Genomic DNA, 14,172 nt, shown 5'->3' on the forward strand with positions numbered 1-14,172 from the left:
AAAACCATGTACAAGAAATTCATCTTTTTCTGACTAAATAGAAGAGAAATATTTTATTTGGGAACAAGGGATTATTTTGCTCCCCCTTCTTTTTTTTTTAAATTATCCAAATAAAATGCAATTAAAAATAGTAATATTTAAACACTGAAGCTGCTTTACTATTTAGGTTTGGAGTTATAATACTCAGCTGTTTTTCCACAACACTAATCTAAAACATGTACGGGATAATATTTTATAACTTAAATGTAACATATTACAGGTTATATTATATATTGTATTATAAAACATATTAACCACGATGCCACAATTCACTTTGGCAATGAAGATAACATGCTATTGCCTAGAGGCATTCTAAAAATCTTAGGTTATTAACATTCTTGAGAAATTAGTTCTCAAAACTGTTTCCAAGATAATTTTAGGTAGGAAGTCCTTTACTTTTGGGAGAGTGAAAACATAGAGAGCACAAGAAAAGCAGGCATCCAGCATTTTTGTTCTCAATTCATATTCTAGCAAATCTTTTCTCTAGAGTCTTTCTGAGCTAAGACAATTCAAACAAGTCTTTATTTACATTACAGATTTACATTTTTACAGTCTTGGGGGCCTGATCCTCCAGTCCTAACTGAGAACCCAGACATCTATGGGAGGATTGCCTGAGTAAGGACTTCAGAATTGAGTCTTTGGTAAGATTAATTTGTGAAGTTTTTCCAGTGCTCAATTCCAAACAAACTGGAAGTTTGGGTAGATTTTTTTTTTTCTGAGTGGAGCAGAACTGGACAGTTATTAACAGCTTCTAGCTCATTTTATTTCCCCCAATAGCAACTAAATATTGCTAATTCCTGCCAATAAGAAGACCTTCTTCTGAATAATCTTACACAACAGATTTAATTATGTGAAAGATGCTAAACAATATACAAAGGTAATAATGGTGTTAGTGTGAAGCCAAGCAGAAGGCGGGTGGAGATGCACCTTATAGACTAACTGAATCAGAGATGCTTAAGCTTTTGTGAGCCTGAGCTCACTTCACTGTCAGATGCAGTGAGAAGGATAATATAACCATTCAATACAATTATAAATTTTAAAGTGCAATCTATGCAAGGTGCAATAATTCCTCAATACAAATGTAAAAACATTCTCAGTAGGGCAAAGCAAACTTTATTTCTAAATTAGAGACAGCATTGTGATTTAGATGGTGGTAATTAATAAATAAAAGCAGATCATCTTTCAGGAGATGATTATGCCATCGCACACACTACTTTGAGATACTATCAACAATATAACATAACATGAAAACTAGTCTGTTACACTAAATACATGACTTAAGCAATGTAAGATTTTACATTTCAGTTACGACTTCTCAGGTTTAAATACGAAATGTAATATAGCACATTTCTCATACAATCTGGGCCCAATCCTGTTGCTACTGAAGTCGATGGGAAGGCTCCAACTGACTTCAGTGGGAGAAGATTTGAGCCCTAAATGACTGGAACGTACATCTCTTCCTTTTCAATCATACACCATTCCTGCCTCCTCTGGAAAACAACAGGATAAGTACTGAAAATAAGTTTCAAGCTACAGACCTAGGTGCAAACATCCTATCTTTTTAAAAAGAATTCAGAATGATTACTTCAAGCATAATTATTAAAGAGCAATTTACAGACTCTTTTACACACACACCCTCCTCCCCCCCTCAGGAACACCCCCTAGGTGGGGAAGATAATTTTGATGTTTCCATGAAACATTTTTTTAAACAAAGACTAAACAAATAACCCACCCAATACTTCATTTTTTTCTACCAGCAAGCAGGCAGACAACATGGATTAATTGTAGGAATTGCTAGTCTTACATTCAGATTTTTATTATCTATCCATTATACATCACTTTCTGTGAGCACTAAAATGCTTTATCTAATTACAGGCTATGGGCCCCATCCTGCAAACCTTACTTTATGTGAACAATTTACCCATTAAAAGAATTTCACTTATTGTCAGGTTTCATATAATCATGCAAGCAACCAATTTTAGGCCCCAAACACACTCTTTAAAAAAGAAGAGTACAAGTGAAAATGGTCATTTGTAAACATTAAAAAAAAAAAAAAGTGTATGCACATGCAGGGGGAGGGAGTCATCATTAGAGTCAAATTTGTACTTGTGTATTTTGTAGCAACTTTCCTAGGCCATTTTCAGTGTTGATCATTAGCATAAGAAGTGCCATATTGTGCCATTGATTCTGAAGTGTAATTCCCTGCTGCTGAAAAGTGGATGCCTCTGTAGGGTCCACAGTTATTTAAAAACACTATATTTGCCATTTGATAAAATTCTATCAATAAAATTATTCTACAATTATCTGTATTGGAAATAGTAAATTAAATCTTATCGTTTTATCCTATGGAATGCCGCTAAGCTCCTTAAACAGATACAGTTTTAAACTCAGAAGTCAATTTTATATTTGTTTGGACTTGTGCTGCTATTGGAAGAATTTTAAAAAATATTTTTTATTTGTTTATGTTTTATAGCTTCCCTTTACACTTTCATGTACTAAAACAAGTGATTGTATCAATATGTAGTATTTTATCACTTATTTCTGGTAAAAACTATTAATTTCTTGTAGCAATTAAAGTACTACTACAACAATGAGGTTTTCTCATTGACTTTTTGGAATAATAAAATAGCTGCTTAATTTTACAAACATTGGGTTAAATCCTGTAGTGTTTACTCAAGCAATGGGAGTTGAATGGGAGTTTTGCTGAGCAGTCAGGACCTCTGCTATTCTTAACCCCTCATTTATTTTATTTTTCTTATTAGTAAATTTACAGTTAAAAGAGGTACATGAAACTACTAATGGTCATGATATGCAACATGAGCTTACCATATATGGTATTTACATAGTGGAAAACAGGTGACAGAAAAGACATCAATAAGGACAAATAGGACCAGGTCATCAGCTGGTGTAAATCAGCACAGCTGCATTTACTCCGGTAGAGCTAGGTTGATTCTAAGAGCTGAAGGCTTAAGCCCTTTGAATTTTTGCGAGTGGATTTGTCTGAACATATTTTGAGCAAGTCACTTCATTATTGTAGAATCTTTGGCTACCTGTGTGTGCTCTACTGGCTCAGTACAGGAGGTATAAGATGTTGATGCGGGGAGAACTCTACTTAGCTGGTGTCACTAAGTGTACTCATCAAATGCTGTCCATGCTTCAAGAAATACACCCCGATATGGAACAATGTAAATCTTCCTTCTGGCCTGAGAGAGAGACAGACAGACAGACAGACAGAGAGGGTATGGAAATGGCTTATATGGTATGCTGACTCTTTTAGTTTACATGAGGAAACTAGTAAATTTGGGATAAAACCGATGCAGCTGTGAACAATGCATACACAGGGTTATACATCCTGTTCAAGTAGTCCAGTTTTCTTACAGCAGGACTATTTTCTTGTATTCTACTGGAAGGGAAAAAGTCTTTTCAATACCTGTGAGGGCAAACATAAAAGAATGGACATTTGAGAGATACTACCATTTACTGCTATGAAATAGACTGAAATTAATCAGAGCAACTCCTAAAATGTACACTGTTAACCAAATGCCAACTTTGTGTAGGACCATTTTACAATTTGAAAGAAGCTCAAAACTATTCTAATGTGTTTCAGCTTTGTTCTCAAATGTTTTTTTCTAACTAATACTACTTTGCATGCAAATGCCTATAAAACACCTTTTCCAATCACTTTATATATGGATTCTTATAGTTTAAAGAAATAGTCTCTAGTTATTCATTGTGTTGCTCTATTTTTGTTCCAGGGCCAATTTGTGTATGTTCCATAATTATAAATATTCTCACCATAGAAATAGGCAAGACAAAATAGTGAAACACACGTTTTTTAAGTTTAGTACAGACTAAGATAGTCTTACCACTCAAAATATATACTGTGAAAAGTCCAAGAAAAATGTCAAACAAAAATTTTAAAGCTTTTTAGATCATATGTACTATTAAATATATTGCCACTAAAAGGATGCAAGACCTTCTTTTTCTGAATGAGATACAGTCATGTAGAATTTAATGTTGGCTTGTTTTAAAAATAGATGCATTCATTTAAAAAAGACAGTACAACTACCCTTTTTTGGGAAGCAGCATATTAACGCTGAAGAAATTTCTGGAAAATATACCATTTATTGGCAGCTACAGGTAAAATGACGTTTAGTCATGAAACTAGCTGTAGAATGAGCAGCTCTTAGTTATATTTTTATATTTATAAGATCTCTTGCTAAATAACATTTCTAATCACTGAAAAGTGGTGTGGTAAGACTTGGAACAATATTTAATGTCAGAGTAGGCAACTATTTAATAATGTATTTGGTTTGTTTTTTTTTTAATTAAAAAGTAACTTTTCTTTTTCTTTCAGAAATAGCTTAGCTTTCCTATTTGAGGTAGCAACCTCACAATAATTTATTGATCCCTAAGAAGAAAAGTATTACTTTTTCCTTTAGCTTTTTCACCTCTTAAAAGCAAGCTTTTTAAAAAGTTTTCTTAAATTGTTAGAAGACATTTATTTTCTTGCAAATTATTTCTTTTTAACTCTTTATGATAGCTTTGAATCCCATAAAGAAAGATGAATTATCACATACTGAGCCCAAGCTGTGAAACAGGAGGAGACAAATAGAGACCCCTACTGTGTTTAACAATGTAGAAGAAATTCCAGACTCAATAGAAAATTTTTCTGTCCTTTTTCACAGGCCACAAAGGCTGTTAATATGGATTTCAACAGTGGAGGGCACTCTTGCTATACAAAAACTCATATTGACCTGGCATACTTAGTTTGATGTATTCAGTAGCCTAAATCTCAGAATTTGTTAAGTAACAGCCACCTGTGGCACAGTCACTAACTGTATTCTGTTTAATATATTTGCAGTTTCTAATCTGTGCAGTGAAGCACTAGTTATCTAAAACACTAGTGCCTTTATATATGTATACAGATGTGGAACAGATACAACATTCACAAATTGTTTCAAATATCTGTGCAGGATATTGTATCAAATAATAAGATGTTTTGTTATGCTTTCTAGATGATATAATAAGCTATTCAGCTGTCTGTTATGACATATGTATAAATACATTTGTACAGCTCTCTTTTTATTACATATAAACATGCTTCATTTGTTGATTCTAAAAATTTTTGGAACATAGAAAGTTTTTATTAGGAATCCTTACATTTTCAAGGTTGATCTCTCTAATGTAGCTGGTACTGAAACAGAAAGTACAAAATTACATAAGGCTAAAGAATTAAATCAAATATTGGGTTTCTACATAGTTTCCCTGTTTCAGAAAGCTTGTAGTTGAACAGATCTTAAACTTAATAATTTTAGAATACCTAACCCTGCAGAAGAAAAATCAACCAGTGTCTGAACAAACAAAACAGTTGCACCACCAATAGAAGCCAATCATGAGCCCAATCCTTCAAACAGTTATGAACGTTATGACAGAACACATGAATGTAGGATTCAAACAGATTACTTCTCCAAGTAAAGTTACTAGTGTATATTTAAATGTTTGAGGGATCAAACTCCAAGTAGTCCAATGCTAACTGTCTAGTTCACTTTGCTCATTTATCATTCTCTATTATGCTGCAGTGTTGTGCTGGATAACTTAAGCTGCATAAAAAGCAACACAAACCTATTATTGCTGAAACATTACACACAGGAATAAAATAATGAAATGGAATTAACAAACAGGGCTATTTTGGGGACCCTCTTGGAATGGGAAATAAAAAGAATGTTTTGATTAATTGAAACAAAAGTGCTATGGCACCTGCAGGGTTAATTAAGCAGTTCAAAATGCAAGACTGTACAAAAGGAAACCTTTTTTTCCTTCTTTAAGAACTGTAAACACTTGTGCTGAACTAGATGGGCATTTGATAAGCCGTACAGCATGTAGCAAACTCACAGGGATCTCTAGTTAACACTCAAATTCAGTGTTAACACTTAACAGAACAGTGGTAAGCCGTGCTGCCAAGGTCAACTGCACAGATGCACTAATTGTATTATGAGCTTGACATCTAGTGGCCACCCCTGGCAGGGCAAAGCAGGCAAAGGTTAAATCAGCAAGCCTTGTCAAAGCACTTCTAACTACCCACCCTCAGGGAGAGTCCTTTGGAAGCTTGTTGGCACTCCATGCATTCCCACCTCTTCACTGACACCAAACAGACTCTCTATAGTACACTGAGCAACAATGCCCAGAAAATACAAGAGATGGTCTTGAATGTTAAACATAACCTGTTTAAGTTTGGATTGAAACCCCCCCCCATAAACTGTAAAATATACTAATAATCAATTAGCAATAAAATGTTGGAATACTTTCCCATCATGGGGGGTGGGGAAAGAGTTTTATTTCCTTCTGGGATGAGAAAGCACAATATTTAAAAAAAACAAAAACCCAAAGGTAAGAAAACTAATGAAAAAAAATCTCTTTTGTGTGCCATACCTGTATACTCATACTGCGTACAGTAAATTAGAACAAAACTGAAAACTTTCCACGTCCAATGCCTTATTTTACTCGTATTTAAAATACATAACAAAATTCAGTATTTCACTAGCTTATGCTTTCTATAATCCAAGATTTTTCTGGCTTTTCCGATCTGCAGCCTAATTTTCTTGATCAAACAAAATAAAAAAACCAAACCAGAAACCTATCTTGAACAGTACTGCTGCTAAACATGGCCCTAAAAGTACACACATTATTGTAGCCCACTCTGCTGTCCTTATTCATGGAAAATGCTGATTACATTGACAGCATGGTTTTGTGAAAGTAAAGCAAACGGGATTTTGGCCTTATATGTTGAAACACAGGATTTAGTAAAAATTAACCACTGTAATGAGATTTGATAATGATTCCTCTGAAAAGTTTGTGGAGAATTACTGTCAGATTACAAGTTAAATATTTCAAACGGTATGTTTAATACGTGCTTTATTTTGTATAAAATGTGTCAGAACTTAACTATTTGATGGTCAGGCCATATCTGTTTTATTATCAGCAAACCTAAGTGACTCACATCTTAACCAATGGATGGACTACAGATACCTTTGTCCTGGCTTGGCAATCAGTCAGCAAATCATACAAGGAAAAAAAAACATTTTTTCCCCAGGACTTAATTTTTCAAAGCTAGTATCTATGGCCATTTGTTTGAATTTTTCTTTTTCTGGAAAAAAAAAAAATCTTACTAAAAGGAAATGTGAATGCTTTCTTCTAGAATTAGAATTTTGCTTGTATTTTGGCAAGTATTTTATTTTGAGTTTCTATATTTAGACATCCTAGCACCCTGCTGATATTAATTATACAAGATTTTAGAAAATCACCTTAAAAATTTCCCAAAGAAAAAAAAATGCACTTATGTCTGCTTCAAGATCAATGGCAAAACTTCTGCATGCCTAACAGCATGCAATGAAAACTGACCTACTTTTGCATGCTTTCTCCATCATCTTGCACACACCAAATAATTAACTTGTTAAGTAATTCCTGTTGTTAACCCATGTATTTTATGCCCGCTGCCTTTCTACATAATCAAAAATATATGATGCAAATATATGTTACAAAGTTTGTCCGGGAAGTATGTGCAAAAATTCCCAAAGTATAGGTGAACAGTATCAACTGTTCCATTTCATCAAAGGGGAAATTAATCAGCAATACTTCGTTTGGCTCTTAAAATTTAATTTTTTCCAAATCAAATAAGCCACCTCTGGTTTAGTTTCTCCAGAAAAAATGTCTGCAAAATTATAGGAGTTTCATGTATACTCATTGCTTGCTGTCACCTTTCATGTTCTAGATAAAACAATTATTTATATTTCTAAATTGCATCACGGTGTCCTCTGTATTTTTTCATATGCAGACTTTTGCTTGTAGTTGTAGGATATATCTTTACTGTATATACTCAAATAAAAGAGTTTTTTTTTCCCAAGGAAAATGGTTACTCTCACTGAATTGGTGTAACTGGATGCAGTATTTTTTTCCAAAAACAGCTGCCGCTACTAAATGTTCAAAAATACACATATCACAATTCCAGTTCATCAGCCTTAAGACGATACATTGGTTTAAAATATATTACGCATTTTGCAAAGCAAAAAAAAATGTACTATAATTGTATCTATTTTTAAAAAAACAAAACATCTGGTTGTAAAATCGTATTAGAAAACTGCAGTTCTGTAGTTCCTTTAAGATTTTCCCTTCACCTAAACTAAATGATACATCTTTGCCATTAGCTTAGCATGAAAAAACTCCAAAGCATCAATTGCCATAGTTACCCTTCCTAGAACTTTAGCTCTACAATCCTGAAATCACTTTTTAACATTAGATAAACTGAAGTTCGATTATTTTTACTTTAAAAATGATTGTCATCTTCCTTTAATAGCACACATCGTTCTGGTTCAAAAATGCCTATAATATTTCTGTTTTCTAGTCACACTTCTTTCCTAAATCAACAGATTACAAGCAGCTCAGAATTATGATGTTGTAGTATAGCAATTTAAAGCATATGATAGCTACAATTAAATTTACTCAAAATATATAAAGGAGATTTTGTATCTGATATCAACTACAGTAATTTCAAGTCTTCTGCCACTAGTTTAAATGATTTGCATCATTTCTTTCAGTATGGCATCCTTAAGACGGTTTTGTGTATAAGTGTCTTTTGTTCACTGTTCTACACTGCAATTGGCTAGGCAATCATTATTAACTGTTTGCAAACATTTCTCTTCCAAATTACAAAAAGTATATTTGAGCATTCCACATTAAAAAAATTTAAATGATTTTGTATGTAAATTTGTAGCTGATGACATTGTCAATTATCTTCAGTTTTCAAAGTCTCTTACCAAACCATCAAACTGAGATTGTTTTCAGTTGTTTGAACTCAGTTGTACTATGCTGCAGTACAAACTGAGCTAATACATATTTATTTCATTTTAAAAACTATTATTGTAATATCACCACCAAAATTGGCAAGCTTCGATATAATCTGATACATCATGCAACGTTCAGCTTTTATTCTGTTGTCCAAACTGTCAGGTTTCTTTTAGCTATTTCTGAACTTTATTTTAGTTACATGAAGAATCCTTTTAATATGTATTTTAAAGTACTCCCCTTATATATATGGGAAGTACTTACCTTTTTATAATATATAGGTATTTAAATATGGTATGATTATACTAAATAAATAACTTTCCTCAACTTCATATGGGGATTATAATAATTTCTATAAATAGCATTATGAATCTAAAAATGTTTAAAAGGCTATAGAAGAAAGAATAATTAATAGTTTTTCCTTTAGAAAACTATAGATAGGCTCCTTCTCTGTTTTGTCCTATGCAGACTATTTTTGGCCTGTTGCAAAATATGCTCAGGAACTGTGGCAATATCTTGATTACAACTGTGAAAAGAAATGAAAAGCAACGACTTGACAAGAAATGTTACGTTTCTAACATTTTCTTTGTGCACTTAAAAATATCTGACCTCTTATTATAGCACTATTTGGACTTCATGGTATAACACGTAAAATGGTTAACACTCACTACACAAATGTGCTCTACATACCCCTCAACTAAGTTCACCTTGTTCTCATTTTGAAATGAAAGTGAAGAACCAACAGTACTTCTTCAGCTTGTTAACTATTAATCTATGATAGGCTTCATTCTATTAATTAAAATATGTTTTAATAAAAGGGAACATAGGACATTTTGATAACAGCCTTCTAAAGCTGGATAGTATTTACATTGTTGCATTTTAGGGCTGCTGTGAAAGCCGATTTTGAGCTATTCAGGGACCACAATAATAACGCTTTAAAATTCCTCACTGGGATGCAATGTAGTCCTTTTGATGGAAAGACTGTCTTTCTCATTCGGCAGAAATAAATCCATTCATTTGATCATGTAGTCATTGAGGGTAATACAAAACAAACCAAGTGTGAGAAATTCTATGTGATGAAGTAAACAAAACAAAACCAAAAAAAAAAGGGAGGAAAAAAAAACCATTTCCATGACAAAAAGATTCTTTGTCCTTAATCTACCCACCATATGCAAGCATTTCTTTTTAGCATATCTCCTGTTCTAATCTTGGGTGACATGGCTACATAGATAAGATTCACAAAACAAAACAAAACAAAAACCTAGTTTAACAATTTTCTTCAATTTATTAACTCACTAGAAGTGTCATAATGAAGTAGTGGTTTCTTGCCCCCCCTCCATCCTGAAAAGGATTCTGAACACTTAAAAGTGTACAATGCGAAAAATACATTTTTTTAAAAACCAAGAATCCTCCCCAACAGGCACTGTGCTTAATTAATCTTGTTTACATAATTAAAAAGAATATATTTGACCTGTTTGCTTCCACTTAATGATCTTTACACTGTCACTGCTCTCCTTAAAGGAAGAACAGGGTGTTTTGTTTCTCAGCTGTTATTGTGAGGACCCAGAAGGCTTTTTTTTTTTTTTTGCAGTAGTAGCAGACCCTTCCTGCCTTCTCTGGACTGTGTAGATACCCCACCCCCCTTTCCCAATACTCTGGAAAGGGAAGGAAAAAAAAAAGAAGAAGAGGCGGTGGTAGTCCTGGGCTTGAAGATCCGCCAATCTGACAGATGTTATAACCTGATGAAGGGACTTCACACACTGCCCTTAAGCTTTAAAGGTTGTAAAGTTCACATACAATAGTCAAAATCCTCCCTAGTCTCCAACTTTCATATGGGCCCCCCCATGCAACTAGTAAAACATCCCAGTTTGGAAGCACTAGGAAGAAGGGGCTTTTCCCCCCTCTGTTCAAATCCAGGCATGTGGGGGCCTAGGCAGTGCACAGGAAACACAGAGGGTCTCACTTGGCTGCTCAAGACACTAAAAATGCTCCAGTGTCTGCCAGGAGGGAAAGGAAACTTTCAAGCGGGAGCCCTCAAAGTTGTCAGGGCCAAGGCAGAAGGGGCTGGGGGATCCCTTTGCAAACCGGACCTCTAGAGAGAGTTATATAGTACTGAGAGGGTTATTAATTTTAAAAAAAAAAAGGGGGGGGGGAAAGGCTTGGTACTGTTGTTTGCCCAGCAGGAATCACAGACAAGGATCAGACCCTTCCTAGCAACCCCGGACACTTGTTTACCAGCCGTTGGGGCAGTCTAGAAATAGCAAAAAAGGTGCATCTGCATGGTGGGGGGGGGCATGATCAGAATGGGCAGAGAAGCGAGAGAAAGAAAGCTCCCCCCTGCCCCAGAGCTGGAGGGAGGGGTAGCTCCAACACTAAGGGAGATAGTCCCCCCCACCCACAAAGAGAGTGCCTGGGCTTTTGGGGCCAACTCTGCTGCCCCCACAACCCTGCTACCTCTAGGCCCTAGAGGTAGCAGGGGAGTTGGCAGGGCTGCTGGGGCAGCAGAGTCTAGGGGATGCCCCGTGCCCCTCTGGGAGGGAGGAGTTAGGGGCAGGGAGATACTGGAGGGGATGTGATGGGGGTGAAGGGGTCAGTCCCTGTGGCTGGGCTTGGGGGCGGGGGGCTCCCCACAGCCACCTCCGCACTCCAGCTCCCAACTTCCCAAAGGGACTGTGCAGGGAAGTGCCAGTTCTGCCCTTTCTTCCCTGCAAGCAGTGGGGAAGGGGTGGGGGATAGAAAGGGATTCCCCTGGGGGGGTGCACCCTCCTGGAGGGAGAGGGGCTGCTCCTCAGACCGAGTAGGGGGTGCTGGCTGGGGCCAGGAGGGAGTGCGCAGACAGCGGGCTCGGAGGGGATGAGCTGGGGAAACTTGCAGAAACTAGGAACTTTTCTTTGCTCGCTGCTTTCCTTCCCCCCCGCCCCCCACCCCGGCTCTCCGCCTGCTCCAGCTCCCCCCGCCCCCCCTCCTCGGAAAGCTGCCGCTTGCCCCCCGGCTCCAGGCACCACCGCCCCCCCCTCCCCAGCCAGAAGAGGGAGAGCCCTTACCGTGCTCAGAAACTACCTCCGCCTGCAGCTCCTCGTCCGACTTGAGATGCTGGGGCTTCGCTTGCTTCCGACGAGACATGCTGCTAACTGAGGCTGCCTGCTGCTGCTTTTTGCAGAGGCATCAGCGAGAGGTGGAAGGAGGTGGTTATGGGGGTGTGGGGGGGGCAGCGTGCGTGTGTGTGTGGGGGGGGTCTCAGAGAAAAGTCGAGTTGCGGGGGCGGGGGGAGAGCCTAACCCCCTCTCCCCCCCACAAAAAACCCAACCAACCAAACAAACCCCAAAGTGGTCCCCGCCACGCAGCCGTGCGCCGAGCAGGCTCAGCCGGGCGGGGTGCGCGCGGTGCGGGGCCGGCGGCGCTGCGGGCTGGGGCGGCGGCGCGGCTCGCGCATGGGGCTCGGTAATTACGCCGGTGAATAATGCATGGCGATTAATGGTGCTGGGGGCGAGCGCGGATTGGCCCGGCTCCAGCGGCCTCGGGCTGCATATGTAAATGAAGGCCGGGGGGCTCCGCAATTAGCCGCCTCACTCCGCCGAAGCGGGCGGCTCCCCGGGCCCGGCGGCGGGAGGCACCGGCACCGGCAGCGGCGGCGGCGGCGGCGGCGGCAGCAGCGAAGCGCGCGGCGGCGGCGGCAGAGGCGGGCTGCGCACTGTGCCCCGCATATGGGCGAGGGGCAACTGGCTGCGGGCTGGGCGCCTCTCCCCCTTCTCCTCCCCCCCTCCCCCCGCTTCCCCACGAGCGGGGCTGCCTCCTGCCTCGGCTTTTTCTTCTTCTTTTTCTTCCTACACGGCGCGGGCTCGTCCTGCCTCCTGCTTTTCTCCCTGGGGCCACAAGTTGCTGGGCATGGCATGGGATGGCTGCGGGCCGGCCTCCGAGTTTCTTCTTCTGGGGAAGGGAGGAAACTTTCGCGGCTCCTTTGGATCTTCACGCTCTCGGCTCGGGCTCTTCCTCCATCCTCCCCCCCTCACCCCTCCCCAGGAGACCCGGGGCAGTTGTGTGTCTTTTCACCTCTCCCGGCTGCTTCTTTGTCTCGCAGCTTCTCGCTCTCCGAGCAGAGCCTCCCCCGGTGCTGGTGCCGGTCACTTCCTGTTGTCCATGGCTAGGAAGTTTGGTTGGGTTTTTTAGTTCTGTTTTTTTGTTTAGTTTTGTTTTTTCCTTGCTCGGTCTCAGGTTGGGAGGAGGAGGATTATTGGTTTTGGTGACACTGCCCCCCTCCTGCGCTCGGGGCTGCCCGTGCCCAGGGGCTGCTGGCGCCTGGGATGAGCAAAGACTTCCTCGGTCTCCAGCAAACAATATCGATCCGCGCTCGGGGCTCGCCGGCTCTTTCAGGCTGAGTTGGCGAGGGGGTGGCTGGCGCTGCTGCTGCTGCTGCTGCTGCAAGGGTCTCTCTTGCTCTCTCTCTTTTTTTTTTTTTTTGCACCCCCCCCCTCGCCTTTCACGCCATCTCGCCGGGGCTGGAGCCTGCCTTTGCACGCCCGGCTCTCGCCAATCGATGCCTCCTTCTCCGTGTAAAAGGAGGACTGTGCGCGCCGCGGCGGCTCTCGATTTCGGGCAGATAAACTTTCAAGTTTGGGAGCGGTGCGGGTCACACGGCGGCTCCTCCTTCTCCCGCCGGCTCTCCACCTCCGCCTCCTCCCCCAGCGGCTCCCCGCCGCCTCCCCCGGCCCCCCTCTTTGCTTTTAAATTGGAGGGAAGGAAAGAGACGCCCCCCCCTTCCTACAGGGGTGTGATGGCGAGCCCCTCGTGGGGGGGGGGCATCGCCCAGTCCCTGCCTCGCCTGGAACTGCCGGGCTGTCTGGACTGCAGCTACAAGTTGTCTCCTCGGGCTCTGCTGGGAGCCTTGAAGGGGACACACACACACACACACGCGCACACATACACACGTGCACATACGCACGAACGTGCATGCATGCTCACGACCACACACATGTATACACGTGCACACACACATGCACGCGCGCGCACACATGCATACACATGCGCACACAGAGACATACATACGCACACATACATGCGTACACCTAGACACGCACATATACACTCAGGCGCGCGCACACACTCTCACACTCGCGCACACACACAGGCACGCGCGCACACTGTCTCTGTCTCACACGCGCACACACCGACACACGCGTGCCAGCGCTCCCATACCAGGGAGCTACCGCTAGGATGTACCACACCGTTACTGATCGGCTCAGCATCCCGCGCACCAGTGCACCGAGGAAAGGGCACTCTCCCCCCCACAAACAC

At 40.6% G+C, this 14,172-nt stretch overlaps 1 protein-coding gene across 4 annotated transcripts in view; it reads right to left on the bottom strand.

Moving 5' to 3' along the window:
• Positions 1–13,555, bottom strand: part of SALL3 (spalt like transcription factor 3) — a 27,427-nt gene extending 13,872 nt beyond the window's left edge. For 2 of the 4 annotated variants that reach the window (XM_090039545.1, XM_090039543.1), the window contains exon 1: positions 11,925–13,554. In XM_090039545.1, the coding sequence (XP_089895671.1) occupies positions 11,925–12,003 (79 nt within the window). In that variant the 5' untranslated portion in view covers positions 12,004–13,554. Of the gene's footprint in view, positions 1–11,924 lie in introns of all 4 variants that reach the window. The other 2 variants (XM_090039542.1, XM_090039544.1) reach the window with 2 other exon arrangements.
• Between the last annotated feature and the right edge of the window lie 617 nt (positions 13,556–14,172).

This window comes from Crocodylus siamensis, chromosome 3 (assembly GCF_052110815.1).
Source record: "Crocodylus siamensis isolate JL-2025a chromosome 3, ASM5211081v1, whole genome shotgun sequence".
NCBI classification, from domain to species: domain Eukaryota; kingdom Metazoa; phylum Chordata; order Crocodylia; family Crocodylidae; genus Crocodylus; species Crocodylus siamensis.